Genomic DNA, 26680 nt, shown 5'->3' on the forward strand with positions numbered 1-26680 from the left:
CTCAGTAGCAGGGCACATCTGGACCTCCCCAAAGGGCCACCAGGTCCCTCTGCCCCTCTAGGGGCTGCAGAAACCTTCCCAGTTTTTGGTGTCAACTCTGTTTTTCACTCCCCAAATGGGTGGGAAGTTGGCACATCCCTGCTGCCAGGATGGGGCTGCCTGGTGTCCTGCAGCTGTGCCAGGCATGGCAGGATGCAGCACAGGGAGTGCATCAGCCCCAGCCATGGAGAGCATCTCTGATCCCAGCCTGGGGGCATCTCAAACCAGATCCTTCCCTATCTTCAGTGGTGGGGTGGGTGCACAGCTGGGTGTGGCATGGCTTTGAGTTTCCTTCTTCCCTTCAGCTTCACAGAATCACAGAATGCCAGGTTGGAAGGGACCTCGAGGATCACCTGCCCCAACCCCAGTGTGAGGTGTCCCTGCCCATGGCAGGAGGAGTTGGAAGTGGATGATCCTTCAGGTCCCTTCCAACCCTGACAAATCGATGATTCTGTACTTGGCAAAAGCATGGTCTGGATAAAATGCCTCAGCAGCCTGTCCAGCTGAATCTTGAAGGTGCCCAGTGCTGGGGAATCCACCACAGCTTTGCAGCAGCTCTCCCTTGCCATTCCATCCCTGCATCCCAGCCAAGTGCAAGGCAGCCCCACACCCAGCCAGGCATGACGGGAGGGAAGCCTGGGCCGAGCACTCCTCTCCTCCTCACCTCCCACAACACCTTCAGAGTGAGTTTGTTTCACCATCCTCTGGTTTCTCCTTTCTGCTCTTAAAATGCACCAAAACAATGCCAGAAGGAGAAAACTGAATCCTCTGGAAGCAGAAAACTCAAACCCTCTAAACCCACCCTCACCCCTCCAGACCAGCCCCACAGGAGGCAATGTCCCCCCCATCACCCCCCACCTTCACACCCAGCTACCAATAAACCCCTCCGCGTCCTTCAGAGCCACTTAACCCATGGCAAACGCCCCCCGAGCCAGGCTTGGGGGGCTCTGGAGCAGCAGAGCAAGCAAACAAAGCAGGGATGAAGCCCAGCTCTCAACGAGCAGCCCCTGAGTGTGGCTGGAGGTTTATTGCTGTCCTCATTTCTCCTTTAGCCAACTAATTTTCTCTCTTTCTTCCGCCCCCCCCCCCCTTTCTTTTTATTTTTTTTTCCCCCACCATTCTATTTCAGTTGCTGCCTGGTAACAAAGCCATCACCTCCACCGGGCTTTGGGCAAAGCCAGTCACAATTCGAAATTACCACCACAATTAGTGCTTAGTTCTTAATGAAACCAGCACAGGCTGGGCTGCTGCTATTCATCCTGCTTCCTAGTGACCTTGCTCTGGAGTCGATGATATTCCTTCAGCCTGGAAAAGAGATTTAACACACACACAAAAAAAAAAAAAGGGGGGGGGGAACCTTAAATTAATTGTAAATTAGCAGTAATAACACACATTTCCTATCAATTAATTGACACAGAATGAGGGGGGCGTGAGGAGCAGGCATTTGTTAAGGGCTGCACAGTTTAATTATTTCTTTCTTCCCCCCCCCCCTTCTTTTCCAAGAGATAATGTAATTAATTTATCTTAGAGGGGTGAGGGGTGGGGGGACACACAGAGGATCAAGGAGGACAAAGCAGTTAACAGGCGATGGGGAAATTAAGAGCCCATTATGTAAATGCAGTTGTTTTACAGCCCTGGAGACAGGCTCGGGGATGGGGGGCGAGGGAGAGGTGAGAAATAAGAAATATCTGAAGGCTGGTGGTGCTGGGAAGGCTGTGATCAGGCAGTGGGGGCTCAAGGGCAGGCTTTGCTGCACCCCCCGGAGTCTGAGCTGTGAAAGGGAAGAGCCCGGAGGGTGCTGGAGGGGTTTTTCCCTTCCCTGGGGAAGGTCCCACCCCGACCCCACAGACCTCAGCGAGTTGATGTTAATGAAGCCAGTGGCGTCCGCGGGCTCGTAGTCCCCTTGCACGTTCATGCTGTGGAGAGAAAGTCACTGTCACCATCATGGGAGGTCCTGGGGGGACTGCGGGCTGCCTTTTGGGAAGGGAAAGGACGTGGAGGACCCCAGAGCAGGCTGCTGCTCTGGTCTGCTGCCTGCTGCTGTCTCCTCATCGCTTCATGGTGGGTGTGGAGGGCTCAGAGCAGGGTCCTTTATATGGTCCTAATATGGCGTATTTATAACATCCTTCATGTACATCATCATCCTTCCTCCGTGTACTTGTGTCAAGCAGGGATGCTCCTTGTCTCAGAGCTGTCCAGCAGGAACTTTGTCCCAGGCAGGGGATGGGGGCCTGGGCAGGGGAGGGTGGCCCAGGCAGGGGACATTGCTCCAAGCAGGGGATAGGGTCCTAGACAGAGGACTTTGCCCCAGACAGGGGACAGGGTCCCGGGCAGGGAACATTGCCCCAAACAGAAGACAAGGTTCTGGGCAGAGAACGGAACCCTAGGCAGGTGATGGGGTCCTGGGCAGGGGACATTGCCCCAGGCAGATGGAGTCCCAGGCAGGGAACTTTGCCCCGGGCAGGGCAGCAGTGCCGGAGCAGCAGTGCCCAGCACCGACGGCTTCATGCCTGCAGCAGCCACTGCCTCGCTCCAACCCCGATCTCACCTTCCCCTGTCTCCAAAAGCATCATCCACCCAAATCCCATCTCTGCTGCTTCCCTACATCCCCAAATACAGCTCCTTTCCCAGAAACCACAAACCTTGAAGGAGGAAAAAAAAAAGGGGGGGGGGGGAGAGAGATAAAGAAGTGAGGGGGGCGGAGGGTCGGAAAAAGGGGGGGGGGGAGGAAAGAAAAAAAAAAAGAGTTTACAATGATTTTACCTCCCCTGACGGGCTACAGAAAAACCTCTGTGCTTTTATTTTTGCTCATTGGAGTGGTTCTGACCTGCTCTATAATTACGTTACTTTCTACCTACTGTGCAGAGGCATTTCCACCCAGCTCTGCCTCTCACAGCTCTCGCCCGGGTTCCTGTGACGCCGTCACTCAAAGGCTTTCAAACCAGCGATGTAGAAATCAAAAAGAAAGAGGAAAATGGTTGGAGACAGGGGGAGAATAAGTGGCCCTGCTTTTCTCTCCCTCTCCCTCTCTTTTTCCCTCCAGCCCACTCCCTTCCCCCCACCCCTCCATCCTCTTTTTTTTTTCTCCCCCTCGATTCTCTCTTTTTTCCCCCTCCCCTGCCTCCATTCTTTTTTTCCTTCTCCCCCCCTTTTTATATATATATATATTTTTTTTTTTTTACATATATACTTTATTCATTTAATCTCTCCAAGTGAGAGTGTGAAGCATAATGAGGGGTTGGGATGGATTATTAGGAGCTGTTGATTTTGAAGGGGAGGGAATGGGGGAAAAGGAAAAAAAAAGCTGTGGAGAAGAGAAAGAGAGAAGATAATTTGACATTTACTCCGACTGATCTAAACTGGTTTGGGTGTATTTATGGCTTATAAAGTGTTTAGAGAGATTGAAAGGGGCTGAGGGAGGGCTGGGGGGAGAGAGAACTGAGGAGAAACGACATCAAGAAAAAGGAAAAACCAAAGGGAAAAAATTGTAGTGGCCTAAAAACAGAGCTTGTGCCTCAGGCAGGAGCTTGGCTGGCAGGAGGAGGGGCACTGGTGGCACTGGGGATGGGACAGGACAGGATGGAGTGGGATAGGATTGGGAGGGATGGGATGAAATGGGATGAAATTAAATGGAATGAAAAGGGATGGGATGGAATGGGATGAAAAGGGATGGGATGGAATGGGATGAAAAGGGATGGGATGGAATGGGATGAAAAGGGATGAGATGGGATGAAATTAAATGAGATGAGATGGGATGAAAAGGGATGAGATGAAGATGGAGTGCTACAGGATGAAACAAAATGTGATGTGATGCCATGGGATGGGCTGCAATAAGATAGGATGTGATGTGATGAAGTAAGATGGGATGGGTGCCATAAGATGGGATGTAATGGGATGAGATGACCTAAGATGGGGCTGGTGCAATAGGATGGGATGCAATGAGATGAAAGAAGCTGGAATGGGGGGCACAGGGTGGGGTGCAGGAGGATTCAATGGGATGGGATGCAATAGGATGAGATGCAGTCAGTTGGATGCTCGCTGCCAGCACCCCTGCCCACCCTGGCCCCCCAGGCCCCTCTCACCTGACCAGCTCCTCGTTGTACAGGGACCGTTGGGACTCCCTGCCCAGGATGTAGACCTGGCCCTTGAAGACGGAGATCCGGACGGTGCCCACCACGGCCTCCTGCGAGTGCCCGATGCAGTGCCGCAGGAACTCGCACTCAGGGCTGTGCCAGAAGCCTGGGGGCAGGAGACAAGGTCAGGGGGGCACAGGGGAGGCTGGAAGGCCCTGGGGTGCCCATGCAGGGTGGTGCTCCCGTTTGAGTCCTGCAGATCCTGGGTAAATTTCAAGGGAATGTGTGCAGCTGTGGACCAGGAGAGGGGAATGAGGAGGTGGGACCCAGGTTCAGCTCTGAGGGATGGAGACCTCTTGTGTGTCCCTTGCCCTGGGTGTCCCTTGGGTTCCCATCCAGGAGAGGAGACTGGAGCCAGCTGGTGTAGGTGAGGCATGAGAGCCATTCCCCTTCCAGCTCTGCTGGGTGGGAATGATCACAGAAACCAAAAGCTTGGTGAAGTTCATGAAACTGCTGCTCACAACCCATCACCTCAGGAGGGACAGGTGGACACAGACAGATGGGCACAGGACTTGGGGGGAATCAGCTCTCAGCCCCCCAAGGAAGGGAATGAGGCAGGGCAGGAATTGGCCCCACAGAGCCAACCCCAACTGTGGGCTCTTTGCAGGGGGATGCAGCCCCCTGCCCAGCAGTGCCTTGGGAAGGAAACCCCCCTGCAGTGATGGGGGTCCCAATGGAGCAGTACCCCCAGCCGATTCCTGTGCCTCATCCTGGTGGCTTAGCTCCATCTAACTATGACCATGGCAAGAGTTCCTGCCCCAGCACAAGAGTCCCCTGGTACCCCAAGTGCCCAGCAGCCAGGCTAAAGCCCAGGACAGGTGCTGGGGCAAGATGTGGTCACACCATGACCCCCAGAACTCCTCCTGCAGGAGCAGCTGTTGGCGCTGCCAGCTGAGGCCACCATGGGTACATGGAGGGGCCATGGCCCTGCCCGTCACCCCCTTGCCCCCTCCTGTCCCTAAGCAGGCTAATTAGCCAGGGAGCCCTTGGAGGCCTGGAATAAAGCCTGGGAGATGGAGAGGGAGATAGAGGCAGGGAGAGAAAGAGCCCATTCAGGGTCCTGGCTCATCCCAGGTTTTATCTCTCCCATCGCCCTCCCTCGCACACCGGTGCCCTCTCACCTTTCCCTCCCCAGCTGGGCTCCGCCGAAGCCATTAAAGAAACAAACAATTTCTTTTGTTGCTTGGCCTCCTGGCCCCCAGCAGGGCCATGTCCTGCAGCTTTGTCCCCAGCATCAGCACAGTACCAACTCCTGTGAGCCCTCACCACCGAAATCACCTCCCTGATCCTCCATGGCACGGATAGGGGCTTCAGGGACACCACTTGGACAGGGACACCATGCAGGGAGGGATCCCAGCCCCAGCCAGGTTCCCCTCTTTTTGTGCAGGTCCCTCAGGGTTGATGTGGGGCTGCCACATCCCCTCAAAACCCCTGGACACGTTAAAATAATAACCAGCTACTTAAATCCCAACTCAGCAGCTGCAGGTGGGAGGAAGCATCCCCCCCTTCTCCTCATCCCCCCAGCACCACAGGCACATTCTCTGCTGGAAGTGATCCCCCTTAATGACCTTCCCTCCTCTTAACCCTCATCCTCTGCTAATGACAGCAGGGGCAGGGGGACAATGGCATTTCCACACCTGGCTGTACCTGGTGGGACAGAGCTGGCTTCAAAGCCACCCCTCCACAATGGGATCAATGGGGATGGGGAAGATAAACACCAATTGTCCTGCAATCGGGGACTAGGTGTGAAAGGAAGCTCAGCTTGAAAGCCTGGCCTGGGGCGTGGGGACCCACGGGTGCTGGCTACACCCTTCTGGGGTGGTTGCTTGGGTTTGGAAAGGCTGGGACCATGCTGCAAATCCCTGGGGATTCAGCAGATGGAGGCAGGGAAACAGCAGCCTGGTAGAGGTGGGGAGGGAGAAGTGAGTCCCAAGTAGCTCTCTCTAATCTGGTGGCTTCACGACGAGGGAGTGGTTAGAGAGAAACAGGTTTGTGCTTAAAGTGTTAGAAGAGAAGAGTCAACATTAAAGCAGCTCAGGGCAAAGCCTCATTAAAAATAGCCAGAGGCAGCAGTGGCATCAGAGAGGGCATTTCGGCAGGAGAAGGGAACTGAGTCCTCTGCAGCCCCAGAAGCCCTAAAATATTGATTAAGCAGCAAAGGAGCTCAGGTGGTGAATGCCAACAGCTGAGGAAGACTCAGGAAGGAACCTCCTTGGAGAGGGAGGTGCTGAAGGTGAGCAGAGGCATCAGAAACTGCAGGTGCCAGCCGCTGTCCCCTTGTCCCTTGTGGCTGCCAGCCCACCCCCTGGCAGTGCTGTCCTTGCCCAGACCTGGCTGTGCTGGAGGAGGCTGGAGGAAGCTGGAAGCCGCAACCCGCAGTGCCGCTGTGTGGGCTGCACACCACATAGCACAGCCAGGACGCTCCTGGCCCCTCCTGCAGCCCCCCGGACCCCGGCAGCCAGAGCCATGGCACCTCAAGAGCCCCCTGTGCCACACACCCCTGTGCTTGTCCCTGCCAGGGTACCAGGAGAGGTCTGTGACTCCAAACCCCACTGCAGGGATGGCTCTGCTGGGAAGTGGGGGAAGCTGGTGAGGGGTCTGGAGCACAGGGCTGGTGAGGAGCAGCTGGGGGACCTGGGGGTGTTTAGTCTGGAGAAGAGGAGGCTGAGGGGAGACCTCATTGCTCTCTACAACTCCCTGAGAGGTTGGAGTGAGGCTGGTGTTGGTCTCTTCTACCAAGGAACAAGCAACAGGACAAGAAGGAAACGGCCTCAGATTGTACCAGGGGAGGTTTAGGTTGGACATGAGGAACAATTTCTCCCCTGAAAGGGTTGTGAAGCCCTGGGCCAGACTGCCCAGGGCAGTGGTGGAGTCCCCATCCCTGGGAGGGGTTTCAAAGCCATGGAGATGTGCTGCTGAGGGAAGTGGTTTGGTGGTGACCTGGCAGTGCCAACATCTTAAAGGACTCTTCCAATCAAAACAATTCCATGGTTCTGTGGGTGCTCTTGTGCCACATACTCCCTGGATGGAGAGGGTCAGAGGGAAGAGCTGGAGGAAGATGTGGTGTTGGGAACCAAGGGACAGTGAATGACAGCCTGGGAGACATCCAGGTGTGTAGTGTGGGATAAAGAAGAGTTGCTGAGCTGGGAGAGATCTGAGGAGCATCCCCCATCAGCAAGCCCTCATGGAAGGTGGCATCACATCCTAAAGGCAGGTGTGGTGCCCCTTGGCACAAAAGCAGAACATGGGGTCGAGCTCAGCCCTTGGCATGAACAAATCCATCCTCTGCCCCTTGAGTATCCTCACCTGTGAACCTCACAGCCCTGAACTCATGTGCCAGCAGGACCTGCAACCTCCAGCAGTGAGAAGAGGAGGAGGAGAAGGAAGAGGACGAGGAGGAGGAAAAGGAGGAAGGCTGGGAGGCTCTGTGGCACCAGGGGCAGACCTACCATTGTACACCAGCTCAGAGAACTTCACGGCCAGCCCCTGCTTGATCCTCCTGACTTCCCGGTCCATGGTGAGGGCCTCGATATCGAGATGTGCCTGGTGGAGGATGGTCCCCGCTGGGGTCTCATAGATACCTACCCATTTGGCCAGGCAGGGGGAAAAGCAGAAAAAGAGAGAGAAACAAATGAGACCCAAACTGTCAGCAAATGACAAAAAATAATGACTTGGCTGACAGGAGGAGCCCTGCTCGAGCGCATTCAGCCCCGGCTCGCTGCAAAATGCAGCTGTCATTATCTTCACGCTGGGGCCCAGACAAGTCCACTCTGCACCTCGTGGAGAAAATGTCTACATTCCCCTCTCCGAGGAGGCGAAATGACAGGGTTTGGGAAGCCGTCCCCCCGCCGCTGCCTGCCCAGCGCGCCGCGCCTGAAAACCTGCAATTAACGGCACGGCGCGGGGACCGCGGACCCTCCTCTGCCTCCCCTGCCGAGGAACAGCCCCGCCAAGCGCTGAGGATACCTGGGGGCTGGCGGGGCGACCCCGTTTGGGGTTGGCAATGCCCTCTCCACCCCCCTCCGTTGCACAAGGGATGGAGGGAGGGTTGATTATATTGGCGATGAAGGTTGATGACCTGGGCGAGCTGCTGCTTTTGTTTCAGCCGCTCGGGGGAAACCTACCCATGGCCAGGGCTGCCCCACCAGCTTCTCCCTCTCCCCCCTCCATCTATGGGAAATGTCCAGTTCCAGGTTTGTGACATAGCCATGGTCAGGGTTGCTCTATCACCACTAACACTCGGGAAGTGTTCAAACCATCTTGGGCTGACTGAAGGTTTGGGTTCGTGTCCTGGCCCCTACCTCCTGCCCATCTGCCTGCTCCCCTGCCCATCCCAACTGACCTGATGCTAGGGACTGGAGGTGACAGCCAGAGCAGAGTCAGGGGGGGAGCTGACAGCCACTCTCCCAGCCTCACCGCGGGGAAAAGAGACCTTCAAAGTGACACTGGCAGCGTCTCCAAGTGTCTATTTTCATCTCCCCGTGTTTACAGGAAAAAGACAGACGTGTCAGCACAGCAGCCTGGAGAAGCTTCAATCACCCCATAATTACTGCTGGGGAAGGGGGGCAGCCACGGAGACAGCTGCTGCTGCTTAAAATTTTCCTCTTTGTAACCTCTGCTGTCAGCTCACCTCCAGCCCTGCCATTTTGCTGGGATGAGTGCAGGCTGTCACTCCTGATGGCATTGGGATGGGATGAGGGCTTCCTGAGGGGAAGGGGAGAGTGGTGCTGCCCCTGGGGTGATCCTGACCACGGGAGGATGCTGACCATAAAAAGTTGCTGCCCATGACAGGATCATGCCCAAATTTCTACCACTAGTCCATGACTGAGGCCAAGCATGACCTGGTGTGGGTTCATCACAGGGAAAGGGTTTTCCACTTCCCTCCTTCTCCATCTGCTCAGCACATCAAGGGGAGAAAAAGAGGAAAGGAAGGAGAGAGCTACAGGGAAGAGAAGCCCCAGCCGAAGGCAGCAGCGCTGGGCTCTTTTGGCAGCAGCCATCCCTTTCCTTCCCACCTCCTCCCCACTGATTTCATTTACTTCACTTAATTAGCCCCCCTTCGGAGTTAAAAAGATAATCTGATAGTGAGGATGTGAAAGGCAGGAGAGGCAGGGCCACGGTCCTGTCCTGCAGGCAGCCGAGAGCCCCCGGCCGGCTGCAGCTCCCCGGCATCCCATAATTACCCACCCTCCCCACCTCCTCCCACTAAAACAAATATGGCAAAATGGAGTTAATGGGGCTGGGAAGGCTGCTGTGGGCACGCTCAGCTCGCCCTGTGCCCCTCAGGCCTTAACGAAGTGCAATTAGGAGCTTAGTAAAAATCAATGCAGATGAATTGTTCTCTTCTCTAGCTCCCTGGTCCAGGAGGTGATGGAGAGGAGGCACCTGGCAGGAGCCTTCACTGCCACCTCTGCAGCCATGGAGGGCTCTTGCTGTGCTGCTGCTTGCCTGTGCCTCAGTTTCCCCTGCAGCTGGGGAGGCCTGGGGGAGAGGGGTCCATGGGGACAAGGGGTCCAAGGGGATAAGGGGTTCCAGGGGAGAAGGGGGTCCCTGTGCTGCCTTGAGGGACCTGCAGAGCCCCAAGCCCTGGGGATTTCATGGAACCATTTAGGTTGGAAAAGACCTTTGAGGTCATTGAGTTCAACCCTTAACCTGACTCTACCAAGTCCACCACTAAGCCATATCCCCAAGCACCACATCTCCAAGGCTTTTGCACACCTCCAGGGATGGGGACTCCACCAGCCCCTGGGTAGCCTGTGCCAGTGCCTCACAGCCCTTTCCATGAAAAAAACCTTTCCTAATGCCCAGCCTAAGCCTCCCCTGGTGCAGCCTGAGGCCATTCCCTCTCCTTCTATCTCTGGTTACTTGGGAGAAGAGACCAACACCCACCTCATGGCAACCTCCCTTCAGGTAGGAAGGGACCATCTCGTCCCACCTGTGAGCCCAGCTTCCATTTCCTGCCCTGCTGACCCTAATGGATCCAAATAACTTCTGGCTGCGTGGTGGTGGAGCCACTTTGGTTGCAGCACCCTCCTGCTCCAGCACCCTCCTGCTCCAGCACCCTTTCACCCTGGCTCTCCACCTCCTCTGCAGAACACCTCTCAGAGCAGATTCCTGGGAGGTTTTTGCTAACTCTAAACCACAAAACGAGGGGCAGGGAGAAACCCCCCAGCTCCAAGGTCTCTCTGCACCCCCACTGCCCCCCAGACCTCCTGGTCCTCGCACCACCACACAGCCACGGCAGTGGTGGCTGGGGGATGTCAGGCAGCAGACAGATGTGACAGTTAAATGGGGTTTGGAAAAATTATTAAATGGTGGAAGGGTCACTAGAGCGTGTCAGTGGCTCTTCAAAAAATCAAATGGATTCTGACAAATTACTCAGCATCCTGCATGCCAAAGCGCAGGCTGGCGCGGGAGGCTCGGGCTCTGGTTTTGTTCTCCCCCCCTTCACCTCCCCTGCTTCTTTCAGTTTTAATTCGATTATTCAAACCCAGATGGAATGATTTGGGGTTTTGTTTCCCTCCTTCCATGGCTGATGCTCTCAGGGAAGGGCTGGTGGGGAGGGAGGCTGTGGGCTGAGCATTACTGCAAGGTTTGCTTCTGCCTTGCGCAGAGGGCAGGGTTGAAGAGAGGGAGCAGCTAATGTGTCACTAATGAGATTGAAAATGAGATTGAAATGAGAGATGAGAGTGTGGGGGTGAGGAGATGGGAAATGGTCACAGAATGGGGGTGAGGGGATTGGAAGGGACCTCTGGACATCATCAAGTCTAACCCCCGCTGCCAAGGCAGGGTCACCTAGGAAAGGTCACACAGGAACACATTCAGGTGGGTTGGGGATGTCTCCATACCCAAACACCTCTCTGGGCAGCCTGCTCTAGGGCTCCAGCACCCTCAAATTAGTTCTTCCTCATGTTTAGATGGAACTTATTACTATGATGAGCTGTCTCCTCACTTAGTTCTGCCTCCAAAGGTTTCCTGGTGGGTGATCAATGTTCAGACTCATCTCAAAACCACCCAAATAAATAAAAAATTGGGTTTGAAACTCCCCCAGTGACTTGCATCAGAATCCTGCACTTTGGACCAGTGCTAAGGAGTCTTGCACCCTCCAGGGCTCCCCATGAGCATCCTCCCATATGAGGCCACAGCCTGGGGACAGGTCTCACTCAAGAGCTTGGGTCTCCAGTGGCACTGGCAGCAAGCAGGCAGCTGCCTTCGTTAGTGAGCAATAAGAAGTCAAAAGTGGGTGGGGAGGGAACAGCTGAGGGCTGTGGTGTGTCCTGAGCCAGAGCACATGGGCCATGCTGAGCACCCACAACATCCCACCAGGGCTCTCCCTCTGGGGGCAGGGCTGGCAGCACGGGTGGGCGACTGCTCACCTCTGGACTTCATCCCCACAAAGCGGTTCTCCACGATGTCGATGCGCCCCACGCCGTGCTTGCCCCTGCCAAGGAGAACGGGAGGCTGGGCAAACCCCAGGTGGCAGCATTGTCAGCCCCTGGAAGCACTGGTGACCCTCAGCACAGGTGAGAGGAAGATGGATTTGCTCTCCATTTCCTCTCATCTTTGTGGTGCCACTAGCTTCTCTACTGCTGCCCTGCTGGGTGAGCCCCCAGGAATGTTTTTGTCCTGGTGGCAACAGAAGCCAGGCACAGGGTGGCATGGGCTGGCACAGGGCAGAAAACTCCAAAGAAGCTGCTGCTGCAATGAACCTGGCCAGGAGGCCTCTGCGCATATGAAAGGTTAACTCTCCACCCAAAAGGGACACTGAGCCCCCTTGGACAGTCACTGCAAGGTGATGCCCCCCAAGATGTGGCAGCTGGGGAAGAGCTGGGACTAGGGGCAAAGGGTGTCCTCATGCAGGGGGTGCCCCGGGGGGCGCAAGGCAGGGCAGCCCCCACCCTTCTAGAGAGTGTCAATGAGACTTTGGAGCTCTCTTCAGGCACAGGTACAGCACCTCTGTGCTCCTGGCCTCCACGCCCAGCTCTGCTTGCTAGGACCCAGCTGGGACCATCCCATGCTCCCCCCTGCTGACCACCATCCCTGTGCCCCCCGGGATGTGCCTGCAGCCAGCATTCCACATCCACCCCACCCTGGGGATGCTGCCCTGGTCCCCACTGCCAGCCTGTTGGCAGGGGCCAGCCTGGCACTCACGCGATGTCGTTCAGGTAGATGAAGAGCTCCAGGGCAGAGGAATGAGTGGCTCCATCCTTGGCGTTGGTGACTTTCACAGGGACACCTGCGGAGGCGGGCAGGGAGGAGGGGCAGTGAGGACCCCCCCCCGGAACGTCACCCCGCGGGCGTTAAATGGATGTGACAGATATGAACTCTAAATAACTTCTTAAAAAGGCAGAGCCAAGCTGGTGCAGGGCGGGGAGGCGAGGGGAGGGGGACCCTCCTCGGGAGAGGAGTGAAATAAATAAATAAATAAATAAATAAAAGGCCATAAAAACGTCGTGTCCCGTCCCCCACCCCCCCGCCCGGCCTTTTCCCCTCTCCTCTCCCTCCTCTCTTTTTTAGAGCCTGTGAAATTGCAACCAGGCCCTTCACTAATTGAATTTCACGCTCCGCAATTGTCTTAGGGCACAGCACCTTCTGTCCCACCAGCCCCTGCCACGGGAGGGGGGAACTGACAAATGTGTGTCCCCTCCCTCTGCTAGCGCAGGGGGACGGCCAGGGGGGTGGGACCCCCGCACTGGGGCACAGCCGCTCGCACACGCACGCACACGCAGCCCTCCGCGGGGTGCTCCCCGACACCAATTCATCACTGCCCCTTTTTGCTCCTTTCCCCCCACTCTCTTTTCCCTTTCCCCCCCTCTTTTTCCTTCTATCCCCTCTTTTACCTCCTCTTTTTCCTTTTTCTCCCTCTTCTTTCCCTCTTCCCCCCTTTTGCTTTCCTCTTCTTTTTTCTCTCTTCCCCCCCTTTTTCCCCCTCTTCCCCTCCCCTTTCCCTCTTTTCTTTCCATTTCTCTTCTTTTTTCCCTGTCCCCACTGCTTTTTCTGTCTTTCCCCCTATTTTTTCCTCTTCCTTCTACTTTTTTCTTTCCCCTTTTTAATCCTTAATCTCTCTTTTCTCTTCTTTTTTTCCCTCTTTCCCCCTCTATTTTCTCGCTTTCCTCCTTTTTTTCTTTTTCTCCTTTTTTCCTTTTTTCTCTCATCTTTTTTCTTTCTTCTCCCCCTCTTTTTGTTTCATTTTCCCCTCTTTTTTAACTTCCCCTCCTTTTCTTTCCTCTTTATCCCCTCTGTTTTTCTTTTTTTTTTCCTTTCCCTCTTTTTTTCTTTTCCCCCTTAATTTTTTTTTTTTAAGGGCACTGGGCAAGGAGCAAGGCAGGGTGATGGTGGTGGTGCGGCAGGGAGAGGGGGGTGCTGCTGAATAGAAAGAGGCATTTTTCTTTAACGGTGTGAAATGAGCAATAAATGTATTAGGAAGCTGACAAGGGGGCTGGGGGGCCCACAAAGAAAAGCGGTGCGGAGTTGGAGCCTAATCCCCCCTCCATCTGCCCTCCTCATTTCCATGGAACGCGCTATCAGTTGCCAATCAGCCTCAATGCCTCCCTTTCGAGTCTTTATTATTGAGCCCCCCCCCCGACCTCACCCCCCTCTGATGGGGGCTGTCAGCTCCCCCAAACCCACTCACACCCCCCCCTGCAGCCCCCTATTTGCCAGGGGGTTTATAAACCCAGTTGTAAATTGCTATTAAATGTAACTCGCGGCAATAATGAGCCTTAAGCTGCTCCTCGGTGCTGCACCCCCCCGCCGGTGCCCTCCCCTCGCCTCCCGGCTCCTTTCTATGGGGCATTGCCCGGGGTCCGCCAGCCGAGAGCCCACGGTGGCGAGGCCCTTGTTGGCAAAAGCTGCTTAGCCTTGAAAATAGTTAATAATTAGATTAAAACTTCAAATAAATTAACTAGGGGCTGAATGGGCTCCTGGAGGGGAGGGGCTGGGGGCTGCTGGAAGGGCTGGGGACTGCTGGAGGAAGGCTGGGGGCTGCTGCAGGGAAGGAGGAGGGCAGCTGCTACTTGCAGGAGGATCGTTTTGATCGTTTTAACGGAGCAGGGATCCTACTGGTGGGGAAGGGGTCCCCCTCCAAAGAGGGTCTTCCCCCCACGACTGTGCGTCCGCTGCTGCTGCTGCCACGATGGTTGTGGCACGGGCATGAATGTGGCTGCCCCGCATTCCCTCCCTGGGTGATAGCTCCAGGGCTGGACCCCACTGTGTGCTCCCCCCAGGGTGGCATGGAATGCAATGCTGAGAGCACCACAGGACAAATCCTGCTGCAGCATCTGCCCAGCTGTGACACCAGCCAGGGCCACCCTGTGCGGGCCAGGACCCCATAACAATGGCACCTTGGTTTAGTGGCCTGGCAGTGCTGGGTTAATTTTTGCATTCGATGGTCTGAAAGGTCTCTCCCCACCAAAATGGGTCCACGATTCTACCACTATGCCTGGAGTGGGGGCTTGGTTCCCTCTCTGCTCTCAAGGAAGCCCTTGGTGACCTCCCTGAGACATCCCCAGACACCTCCCAACGTGCTGCAAGTACCATCCCAAGCCCTGATGCCACCCGATGGGGCTCACACCCCTGCCCAGGGATGCTCCTGGCCATCTGCAGCCCCCGTCCTGGCTGGGGAGGGGGCTCAGATGCAAGGAGATGCTTACCCCGTTCAAACTCGATCTCCAGCACATCCGGGGTGTCTGGAGAGGTGGCTGGGTCACAGGTCTTCGTGTAGAGCCCAGGGGGGGCCTGATTCTGCCAGGGGGAGGGAAAACAAGATGGATAGTCAGTGACACTGGCATTGCCACTGCTGTTGGCAGCCCCAACCCCTGTGTGCATCCCACATCCCACACCCTAAAGCTCAGGGCCCTGGAACAAAGGGGTTGGAGGAATCAGCCAAAATTTTCCCCCCTTCAACTTGATCTCAACCTTCCCTCCAACGCCTCCACAGCTGGAGGTGGGATGGCTGCAGAGGAGCAAGGCAGGCAGGGGAAGGCAGCATGCTGGCAGCGGGCTGCAGGGTGGGTGCCTGCCTCCCTGTGCCCTGCCTGGGATTATTTGGCCCTGACTGAAGAACTGATGAGGAGTCCTGACCTCAGCAGGTGCTCCTGGCACCCCGGCTCTGTCACGGTGTCCCCAGGGTTAATACACACAGGGGAAAATAGAGGAACAAAGCAAAAACTCATTTCAGAGCACAACCACCTTGATGAATGCCTTTTTCCCTCTAGATTTATGGGAAGGAGGAATCTTCTCTCCATCAGAGCCAGGGCACAGGAGGCTCATGTGCCAACCATGAATTGAAGCAATTGAGGCATGTGCCAGAAGAAGAAGGGGAAAATAATAATAATAATAAAAAGGATTCCAGAAGAATGGAGGTTGGGAAAATAATTTAAAAAAAAAAAAAAAGTTTTCCAAGCCCAGACTGCTTGGCAATTTCCTGTGCCCCCTTGGCACTCATGTGTGATGCAATGCCACATGCTGACCCCAAAACACTTTCCAAGAACAGTGGTGGCAAAGTGCTCTCTCTAAAGGGATCCCCCCACACACCCAGCCACAGCTCTGGGAGGTGTAGGGGAGAGAAACTGAGGCACGCAACACCCAGGGCATGAGCAACGTGGTGGGAAGGCAGCAAGCAAGCAAATGGCAGGGCTGGGCTGGGCCAGACATGTCCTTGGCCAGCACTGGTGGCAACACAGCAAAGGAGCCTCCAGTGACCTAACCCCCTCCCCACCCCCCGTGCAAGCAGCTCAAGTGGGGCTTCTCCAAACTGAGCCACTCCTGCAAGTGGGTGAAGTGGCAAAGTGGAATTGCCCCCCCAAAACCAGGGAGAGCCCCAAAACCAGACTGGTGAGAGCTGGAGGCTCTGGGCACCACTCTGCCTGCAGCCACCCACCTGGCCCATGCTCCCCCCCACTTCTCTTCTCATTTTGTAAGCACTTTGCTTTTCCTGCTCGTTTTTATTTCCGTTTCCTCCTTTCCAAAGAGGATAAAAAGGGCCAGGGACAAAGCAAGTGAGAAAAAAAAAAAAAAAAACAAAACAACAAAGCAAAGCAATTTAGGAAAAACTCCAAGCAAAAAGCCTTTGCTTTAAGAAAAAAAAAAAAAAGTTGTTCTCCCTTTTTAAAGATTTTTTTTTTCCCCTGCTCACTTTTCCTCCTTTTTCTTCCTTCACAGAGAGGTTAAAAATGATCCCGGGACAAAGCAAGTCAGGAAAAGCCCAAAGAAAAAGTCACTGGTTTAAAAAAAATAAGAAAAAAAAAGTTTTTAGAAGGAAAAAGGAATTTCTATGCAGAAAATGTTTCCACCCAATATTTTTCAAGCCTGGCAGTGAAAACTTCCTTTTGTTTTGGCTGCTGAACAGCAAAACCTGATCCCTGCCAGCACCCGGGAGGGCGGCAGCATCCTGTGTCTGCAACACCCCCACACCATGGGACCCCTCTTTGCTTCATCCCAACCCTCCTGCAGCCGAATCCCAGGGACACAGCCGGATCCCAGGGACACAGCCCTACCTACCCCAGCACCTCCCCCTCCTCAGGCTCTCGCTTGCCGCCGCCGTTGCCCCTTTCCCGTGTCTTGAGGCAGAGGCGAGGCTCTGCCGGGCCCCCCCTCCCCGGCCGCACACGCACGGATTACACGGGCTGAGGATTTCAATTTTACATCGTCTTGGCCTTTCCTAGCCCCCATCACACTGATTAACCAGAGATGATGAAAAACTTGGAGTTCAAAAGGAAAAGAAGGGGAGAGAGAAGGGAAAAAGGCAAAAAAAAAAAAAAAATCCCGGAAAGTATTAAAAACTCTTTACTAAACATTGGAAGTCAAAGTCAGGGAGTTTCCAATTTTCCAAGCCAACTATGAAAACCTCCATTAAATAAAATAACTAAATAGAAATAAAAGTGACATTTGGCTTGCATTCCATCATTACGGGTGCCAGCCTGTCCTCTTTTTATTCTCCCTCCTAAAAGCACAGTTCAAATGACAAATAGTTTGTTGCAGTGTATCAATGCCTCCTATTTATCCCTCCCTGCAGGGGGGCTTAGTCCTGCAATGTCATCTTTAAAGGGGAGAGAAGGGAAAAGAAAAAAACGGGGGGCAGACGGGGGGGGGGAATAAGGGGGAAAAGGGAGGGGATGGAAGGGGGGGAAAGGGGAAAAAGGGGGGGGTAGGTGGGGAAAAAAGGGGGGGTAGGTGGGAAAAAAAGGGGGGAATAAAGGGGAAAAGGAGAGGAAACGGGGGGAATAAAAAAGGGGGAAATGAATGGGGAAAAAAAGGAAAATGAGAAAAAGATGGAAGAAGAAAAGAAAAGGAGGAAGAGAAAGGGGAGGAAGAATGGGGGAAAAGGAGACGAGGAGGAAGAGAAAGGGGACGAGGAGGGAAGAAAAGGGGACGAGGAGGGAAAAAAAGGGGACGAGGAGGGAAGAAAAGGGGACGAGGAGGGAAGAAAAGGGGACGAGGAGGGAAAAAAAGGGGACGAGGAGGGAAAAAAAGGGGACGAGGAGGGAAAAAAAGGGGACGAGGAGGGAAAAAAAGGGGACGAGGAGGGAAAAAAAGGGGACGAGGAGGGAAAAAAAGGGGACGAGGAGGGAAAAAAAGGAGACGAGGAGGGAAAAAAAGGAGATGAGGAGGAAAAAAAGGGGACGAGGAGGAAAAAAAGGGGATGAGAAGGAAAAAAGGGCAAGAAGGGAAAAGCAGGAAGAAGGGAAAGTAAAAAAGGAAAGAAAAAAATTTAAAAGGAAGAGTGAGTGGAAAGGGAGAGAGGGAGGGGGAAAAAAAGAAGCTGGAAAGATGGGGCAAGAAGAGAAGAAATTGGAAGCAAATGGTCCATGAAGTAAACCATGATGCAGAGCTATCGATGCCGCAAATGGTTTATTCATCCGGCTGATATTGTTGTGCCCGGGCCTGAATGAACTCTTTCAGGGTGCCATATGAAGTTAAAGCAAGTAAATTTCTATCTTTCTCCACATTAGCTGCCTCATTGCCCTTCAATCGGGCCTCACAGAGGCAGAAAATAGCTCAACCATCTGCTTTCAAATCCCTGCCTTTGGCAGGTCCCGGGGGTTCGGGGAGGGGAGCCCCTCGTCGTGCCTGGCACCCCAGATCGTGCCACAGCCACCCCTGTGCCCAGCGCTGTGGGAAGGGGAAGGGGATGGTGAGGATATGGTGCTGTGGGAAAGAGGAAGATTGGCACAGGCTGCCCAGGGAGGCAGTGGAGTCCCCACCCCTGGAGGTGCTCAAGAAATGTGTGGCCATGGCACATGGGGCCAGGGCTTGGTGCCCATGGTGGTGCTGGGTTGACAGTTGGACTGGAGGAGCTTAGAGGGTTCTTCCAAACTAAAAAACGATTCTGTGATGTCTCACAGGGTGCTATGGGAAGGGGACAGTGCTGTGGGGAGGGGACAGTGGGGACATGACACTGTGGAAAGCCACTTCCTGGTGCTGGCAAAGGGAGAGGTGCCCAAGCGGAGGATGCTCAGGGATGGAGTCAGTCTCTGTCCTCTGCTAAACTGTCCCCAGTTCCCAAGCTGAATTTAGCGGGAAATAGCCTTGGTAGAGCCTCGGGACTGGGGGTCCAGCCCAGAAGGAGAGGTGCTGGGCATGGAGCGGTGGGTCAGGATGAGTGCACTGGGAAGGGCATGGGTCAGTCCCTTGCCGCCTCCAGATAGCGGCACAAAACCCCATCCCTGTGCCAATCTGGAGGAGGAGATCCTCCAAGGACCTAGCCTGGCAAATCCCAATCCACAGACACCTCTCCAGAGGGCACTGAGTGGGACCAGGACCCCAACTCCACCTTCCTCTTCCTCACATCTCCACCAGAGGCTGCAGTGAGCCGGCTGCGGGCTCCGAGCTCCAGCCAGCTCCTCTCCCCCTCCTCTCCCACGCTGTCTCATTACTCCTGATGGAGAGCTCCTGTGGCCACCAGCACGGTGACCTGCTGGGGCAGGACCAGATTGGGCAAGGGCCGGCAGGCAGCCAGACCAAAGCACCCTTCACAGGCAGCCACAGCCAGACTGATGCCCACGGGAGCAGTGTGCCATGGCATGACACCCACCACCACTAGGTGCTTGGCCAGAAAGTATCCATGGGTTCTTGGGTTCTTTGTGGTTCTTGGTGCTCCCATGGGTGCCCTCAGGGGTTTTCAAGCACCTCCCCATGCAGGAGGAGGTTTCACCTCTTGGCTAGTGGGGATGGCAAAGCAAAGTGAGCTGGGGGAGCTGGCAGGGGACAACTCAGACCTCTGCCACCAGCCCCTGCTCTCCCACCAGCTCTTCGTCTAATTGCTGCTTTATTGCTGCCCCATGACATTGTCCCCTCCAATGTCATCCTGGAACGTCCCTGCCCCTATTGACGCCGACGGCAATTAACGTGCCGGGAGAGGCGGGGGGCCGGGGAGGGGTGGGTGTCAGGGCCTCCCCACCACCACTCACAGCCCGCCGTGAAATTGCCAATTAGGCTGCAAACAGGCGGTGGCCAGGCAGCTCTGATCGATTACCTTGGGGTTCTCCAGGATCCCGGCTTCATAGCTGCAGCAGGCAGGGAAGGAGAGAGAAGTCACTGCAGCACCTGCAACGCCAAAACCCGCCAGGACCACTCCTCCACTCCCACCACCCACTGAGGATGGACATGAGTTATGGACCTCCAGGGGCCTTTAGAAGCAGCCCTGCAAGGAGCACTGGGCTTGGGAGAGACCAGGAGTTGGATGCTGCCCCTTGAGACATGGGCAGAAGGGGAGGGTGGAGGTTCTGGGGTCACCCTTGGATGGCACATGTAGGGGCAGTCTGGGGCTCTGGAAGTGTATTGGGCTGTCCTGGCCACACAGCAGTGAGGGGACTTGGGATCCCAGGATGTGGGTCCTCAACCCATAGGAGCCCCCCACCCAGCCAGCCTCTCACCTGATGTGCATGAGGTTCTCATCCATGCTCCAGGGTGTCTGTGGTGTGACGGGCACTGGGATGCCATGCTTCTGCCAAGGGAAGGGACAAAGGGCTGGGACAACTCGTGGGGACAGCCAGCCCCAGGCAGCACCAGCTCCTGCTGGCATCAGCCCCAAAAGCACAAAGTCACAGCCTACAGACACCAGCAAGGTGGCACAGAGCAAGGTGGACATCAGTGTCCCTGACCATGAACGTCATCAGCTCCCACCAGGAGGGTCACCTTGATGGGGACATCAGGGACATAGTGAGGCTGGGAAGAGAAAGGCCACCCCCAGCCCTGCCACTAGCCAAGAAGGTGCTTCAGAACACCTCATGGACCCAAGTGGTGAAGCCATCAGCATGAACATAGTGCGCTTGTCCTAGCTGCAGGTCCAGGGTGGTGCATTCCCTGAGCTGAGCACCTCAACAGGTGGAGGTGACACAGGGACAGAAGTCTCTAGGTCCACAGAATGCTCTACAGCCTGAACAGGGCTGATGCTCTGCCATGAAAGGACCACACACAGGTCCCCAGCACCTGGGTGCAGACACATGGCACATGGGTGACACTCTGAGCACACCACACTTGGCGACACACAGCCCTGGTGGCCTCCCTAGTGCAGAGCCCAGCTCCCTAACAAGGTCACCAGAGCTCACCTGGCCACACATCTCCTGAGCATAGAGAGAAGAAAAAAAATCCCTTTTTGTTTTCAATGCTGAAGAGAACCAGAGCCTGAGAGCCACAGCAAACCCTCAGCCCCACCTTTTCCCTTTGAGCGTGCCCCAGCCTCCTTCCTTTCCCTTCTCCCCTTCCTTTCCCAACAACCAAAGCAAACAAACCCAAACAAAACCCCTAAACCCCAAACACATGTTCCATTTTCCATGGCATAAACCCTCAGCACTCCTCATAACAACTCCCCTCTTTGACAATTTGTTTGGCAACATATGGAAAGCTCTCCTCCACTGGCCCCCTCAGAGCACCCTGGCAGATGGCAAACACAATCCTCAACACACTGCTCTTGATGGCCCTAATGGGCTTGGAGGGCTCCTCGCTCACCCTGCATCCCTCCAGCTCCACACCTCCAGCTCCTTTTTCCCAGAGCTTTACCCAGGCAGCCTCCAGGGCAGCTATTTAAAAACTGAAGCAATTTTCTGGTTTGTGCACAGAGCTGCCTTTTCCCTGGTGATTGATTGAGCCCAGTTGTCAAGCTCTGCCACCAAGTTGTGGAGGAAGAAAGGTACCCTGGTGGGCACATAAAAACCTGATGCAAAACTTCTAATATGTTTTATTGCAACTTGTACTTCAAAAAGGAAGGGACAACAAAGGCAAACGGATTTGCTTTGTCTGTTAGGCAAGTCAGGGAGCTGGGACCTGCTTCCCTGGAAAGTGAGTTGCCATTAATAGCCAGGTAATTATGGGGCTTGCAGAGAGAAAGGAGAAAGAAAGGTAATAAAGGAGGGGAAAAAAAACAAAACAAAACAAAACCAACCCAACCCAACCAGAAGGCTCCAGCATGGGGCTGCAGGGATGTGGTGCAGGGCTTAATGCTGTTACCTGCCATGTTCCACCACCCTGAGCATCCTGTGACCGCTCCAAGCATCCCACAACCACCCAAGCATCCCATAACCACCCTGAGCATCCTGTGACTGCTCCAAGCATCCCACAACCACCCAAGCATCCCATAACCACCCTGAGCATCCTGTGACTGCTCCAAGCATCCCACAACCACCCAAGCATCCCATAAGCACCCTGAGCATCCTGTGGCTGCCGCAAGCATCCCACAACCACCCAAGCATCCCATAAGCACCCTGAGCATCCTGTGGCTGCCGCAAGCATCCCATGCCCACTCAAGCAGCCCAAGGCCACCCCAGCCCCCCAGCCCCTACCTTGGCATAGTCCATCAGCTCACGGCGCCCAGGGAAGCGTTGGTAGAACTCAGGCAGCCTCCAGGGTGCAACGACCTGGCAGGAGGATGGGAGCATGAGAAGAGAAGCCCCCAGGCCCCATGCAGCCCCTGGGCTCCCAGCAGGAGAGGTCCCACCAGCCCTGGGGCACAGGGACCTGTGAGGTGTTGGTGCCCACCTGAAACCTAATCTCTCTGCTAGGGGGGGTGGAGTAACCCGGACCCCTGACCCCAACACGGCACTGGGTGCCAGGGAGGAGCAGGCAGCATTGATGACCTGGCAGCTGCCTCAGTGTTGCTTCCTGCCTGGTGGTGTTTGGGGTAAAAATAGATCAATCAGGGATCATTACAGCCCCTCAAATGCCAAACCATCGCTTCCTGCAGCTGGGGGTTTGTTAAAGCAAGGCACAGCCACTCACACCCCTGTTAAAACAAGGTCCCCACCAGCTGGGGAGGGGGCAGCAGCCCAGCATTGGGGATCCAGGGGACAATTTGAGACACTGAGTTGTTGGAGCAGGTCCAGAGAAGAGCAACGAAGCTGGGGAATGGTCTGGAGAACAGGGCTGGGGAGGAACAGCTGAGGGAGCTGGGGGCGTTCAGCCTGGAGAAGAGGAGGCTGAGGGGAGGCCTCCTTGCTCTCTGCAGCTCCCAGAGAGGAGGCTGCAGCGAGGTGGAGTTGGTCTCTTCTCCTTACTCTCTAGTGAGAAAAGAGAAAATGGCCTGAAATTGTGCCAGGGGAGGCTTAGGTTGGAAGTGAGGAAAAATTTCTTTGCTGCAAGAGTGGTCAGGGATTGGCACAGGCTGCCCAGGGAGGTGGTGGAGTCCCCACGCCTGGAGGGGTTCAAGAGCTGTGTAGCTATGACACTTGGGGCCATGGTAGTGTTGGGTGAAAGCTTGGGGTTGATGATCTTAGAAGCCGTCTTCTAACTGAAACCATTCTGTGCTCTAGGAGCTTGGGATCCCTTACCTTGATCTGAGGGCACAGGGCGTAGCAGGTGAGCTCAAACCGAACCTGATCATTGCCCTGGAGGAGGAATGGAAGATGCTGAGAGGTCAGCCACACCTGGGTGGGCTGGGAGGGGGGAACACAAGACCTGAAGCTAAGGATCCATCTCCTCCATCCCCCCCAGCAGGAGAGGGATGCCAGGACCTGGGTTGGCTTTGTCCCCCAGTGTCACTCGTGGTCCCTCATCATGGCTGGTTTGAACCCCAAACCACCTTTCCTGCTGCTCCTGAGCGTTCAAACCCCTGCTGCAGCTCACTTGTGTGGCTCCAAGAGAGCCTGGCTGACTCTGGGGTTCCCTGGGCTGCCAACCCTAAAACCTGACCCCAGATCTGGACATTTCCCCCCTGCAGACAGCAGAAGACACAGGGAGGGAGAGCACACGTCTGGGGATGGGAAGAGCACAGTGTTCAGGAGGATGCAGCAGCTCAGAACTAAATAGCTCTTAACCTGCCCTTATCTTAATTAGCCTGTGCTGATGAGAACCTGCTAACAAGGCCAGGTAGTGGGGAAGGGGTGATGAGGAGCAAGATGGGCACCTCCCAGTGAGCAGCCCCCACCACAACCTGTTTTCCACCAGCACCAAGGGGTGTAGGGACTCCTCCCTCCCCCCCAGCCTGGAGGATGCATTTATGGCCGGGCTGGAAAGTCCCCCGGGACTATTACTGGGAGCTGGGGACAGCCACCAGAGCACTCATTTCCCTCCCAGGCCCAAAACAAGTCCATCTGCTGCGGCAGCAGCGGGGACACCGCAGATGGCCCTGTTGGAGGCGTGGTGGCCTCAGCCGGGGAAGGGGCAGTGCCGAGGGTCGAGTTACCGGCGGCCGGTCCCTGCCTGTGCCCACAGCTTAATGGTCTGGGGAGAGGGCAGAGCCTAGGCAGCAGCTGAGGGTGCCCCTGGAAGCAGGGGTGGGTGGTGCTGGTGGCACCCAGGAGCAGAGGGGACATCATCACGTTGGGAGTGTAAAACTCCAGGGCACCCCCGAGCAGGGGTTCTCAAGAGTGGGCTGCTGGGCATGAGTGAGGTGGGCAGGGAAGGGGTACAGGGAACCCATCCCAGCAGGAGCAAGAGGTGCCTAAGCCATGAAGCACCACCTGCTCCTCTGCCCTGGTGCCACCCTATCCCTTGGCTAGCTCCTGGCTAATGTCCCCTTTCTAGCAGGGTCCTGATCACAGCTGGGGACACCCAAACCCAGCCCTCTTCAATCTGGCCTCCTAAACTCATACTTCTCTAGGTGGGCACCTCACCAAAGGTGGGCACAGTGTGTGCTGTGGGATGGGGAGAAGGGAGCATCCAGCAGGTCGTGGGCACACATGCAGCACCCAAGGGTCCCACAGAGCCTTCTGGTGACAGTGCCACCCTACTCCAGGTGTCCTCAAATCGGGCTGGGCATGGCTGGAGGTGCCAGGGGGTGGCCCACGGTCCCACACCCGCTGAGGATCTCCTCTCCTTGGGCAGGGGCTGGCTCCAGGCATCCTTTCCATGGTCTCTGGCTGCCTCTAGTGGTAAAGTGTCCTTCCTGCTGCCACCACCAACGGGGACAGCCGGGAAAGGATGGACACAGGGATGGGGACACGGTTCGAGACAGCCGGGGATGGATGGGGGCAGGGATGGGGACAGCAGCACCCTGCCCAGGTGCCCTGAATCGCTCAGGGCACTGATGGCTCACCCCCAGCCAGTCCTAGCCCGGGCAGCCCCCGGCAAGCTGCTGCCACAATGTGGGGGTTCAGCTGTGACCGGAGCCACCCCCAGCCAGCCCGGTGGGCAGTGGGAACCAAAACTGGGCACAGAGCTCCCAGAACCGAGAAGGAGGCACCAAAACACGGATGGGATCTTCACACCCCACACAGCACCCACAAAAATATCCCAAACAAACCCTGGGGACCCCTTCTGGTGCCAACAACTCGACCAAGCAGCTCCCAAGCACCCCATGCCCAGATCGCCCCAGGGTCCCCCCTTAATCCCTCACCTTGCCAGTGGCCCCATGGGCGACGTGCTGGGCTCCCTCCCGCCGGGCGACCTCCACCAGCCCGCGGGCGATGCAGGGCCGTGCCAGGGCCGTGCCCAGCAGGTACCGCTCCTCGTAGAGGGCATTGGCCTGCACTGCCGGCCAGATGAACTCCTCCACGAACTCCCTGCTGATGTCCTCGATGTAAACCTGCCGGGACGGAGGGAGCCCTGTGAGGGGAGAGTGCCTGGGGCGTGCCCCTGCTCCTCGGGGGGCTGTAGGCATGGGGCAGCAAAGGGCTCCTTCACCCTCCCCTGGCTGGGTGCTGCAGAAAGGCTTTGGTGCAAAGTGCCCAGAGAAGGGATCCCTCACTGGCACTGTCCCCGTCCTGAGGTGGCCCCAGCCAGGGGGTGTGTGAGACCCCAGGGCTCAGCCCCAGGATGGGGAGCAGGGGGAGCTCAGAGCCCTCTGGGTACCCAGAAAGGAGGTAGGAGGAGGTGGGAGGGGGCAGCTGGTACCTTCTTGGCCCCCAATACCAGTGCTTTCTTTCGTGCTGCCTCAAAATCTTCCTTCTGCCCAATGTTGGCCTGGAAGGGGGCAAAAAAACCCCAAGACTGAGTTTAAAAGGAGAGCACAAAACCCAGGGCAAGCCCAGACTGGCATGGGGCATCATGTGAGGCATGACAAAGCTCACGTTGGCTGGGCTTGAGGCCATCTAGGATGGGCAGGAGATGAGTTCCCCTTCCAGGATGCCATACCCTGGGGCCAAACCTCCCTCTGCCAAGCCCTGTGGCTCTGCCCCATGTGCTGCCCTCATTAGCAGAAGGTCATTTGCTGGCAGGGACAGGCTGTGCCATGCAGGGCTGGCAGCACCCAGACTGGGCGATGGTTAACCAGCAAGGGCAGGGTCACCACCACAGCAAAGCATGCCCCAGGACCCCCCCGTCACCCACCCAGGGTGCCCAGACCCACAGCCCAGCACTCCCCTCACCCCCAAGGAGGGGGTCCCCGTGGCAGGGCTGGGCATGGGCTCACCAGGTAGGCGACAACATCGTAGCCCTGCTCCTTCAGCCACACCAGGATGCAGGAGGTGTCGAGACCCCCGCTGTAGGCAAGCACCACGGTGCCCTTGGGCTGAGCCATGGCACTGGCAAAGCAAAGGCACAGGAAGGGTCATGATGGCACAGCCCCTGCCCAGCATGGGGGTGCTGCAGCCATCAGCTGTGGAGCCCTTCCCAGCGTCCCTGGACTGCCTCAGGGGCTGCTATGGTCCAGGCTGGGGGCAGGCTGGGATGGGATATCCTGGGAATGCAAACACTCTCCAGGGAATGAGTAACCAGGGGGTGAGGAGCAAAGCCCACAGCAAACCAAACACTTGTGGCAGGTAGAGGAGCTCGTGGTGGAGCTGCTGGTGCAGGGACAAGCTCCCAGCACTGCTCCTGGTGGTGGGCAGTGGGAGCTGCTGGCACCAGGTGCTGGGCACTCCTGTGGGACACCCTCAGCCTGGGTCTGCCTGAGCTTCTTCCTCTGCCAGGAGCACCAGGAAGGGATTCGCCATGGCATCAGGAGGGATCTGTTAGATAAAGAGCTCTCCTGGGACTGCAAGGTGCAGGGCCTAGGGCAGGAGGAGAAGCCATGGCACCAGGGCCAGGTCTGGACTGTGGCTCCCAGACAGGGAGGCTGCCTTGCCCATGTGCCAACCAGTGCAGCTCCTGGTTGATGGAGGAGAACAGGGCAGCCATAGGGGGGGAACGTTGGG

General features: G+C 56.1%; 1 protein-coding gene across 1 annotated transcript; it reads right to left on the bottom strand.

Annotated features, from left to right (window-relative positions):
* Positions 1-1275: 1275 nt before the first annotated feature.
* Positions 1276-26064, bottom strand: ASS1 (argininosuccinate synthase 1). The gene is made up of 14 exons (XM_054393435.1): positions 25957-26064; positions 25440-25508; positions 24943-25131; positions 22937-22993; positions 21953-22027; positions 20048-20118; positions 19648-19678; positions 14825-14915; positions 12324-12408; positions 11549-11613; positions 7622-7753; positions 4122-4278; positions 1890-1955; positions 1276-1344 (listed from the first exon to the last, which is right to left on the bottom strand). Exons 1-14 carry the CDS (start codon positions 26062-26064, stop codon positions 1290-1292), a joined length of 1251 nt encoding a protein of 416 aa, XP_054249410.1. The 3' UTR covers positions 1276-1289.
* Positions 26065-26680: the final 616 nt, after the last annotated feature.

This window comes from Indicator indicator, chromosome 28, assembly GCF_027791375.1.
Source record: "Indicator indicator isolate 239-I01 chromosome 28, UM_Iind_1.1, whole genome shotgun sequence".
Lineage (NCBI taxonomy): Eukaryota > Metazoa > Chordata > Aves > Piciformes > Indicatoridae > Indicator > Indicator indicator.

Coding starts and splice junctions, on each gene's coding strand:
- ASS1 (XM_054393435.1), bottom strand. CDS start 26,064: ATGGCTCAGCCCAAGGGCACCGTGGTGCTTGCCTACAGCGGGGGTCTC. Junction 25,132..25,439: donor TGGTATTGGGGGCCAAGAAG/GTACCAGCTGCC, acceptor CCGTCCCGGCAG/GTTTACATCGAGGACATCAG. Junction 22,994..24,942: donor CCCATGGGGCCACTGGCAAG/GTGAGGGATTAA, acceptor TTCCTCCTCCAG/GGCAATGATCAGGTTCGGTT.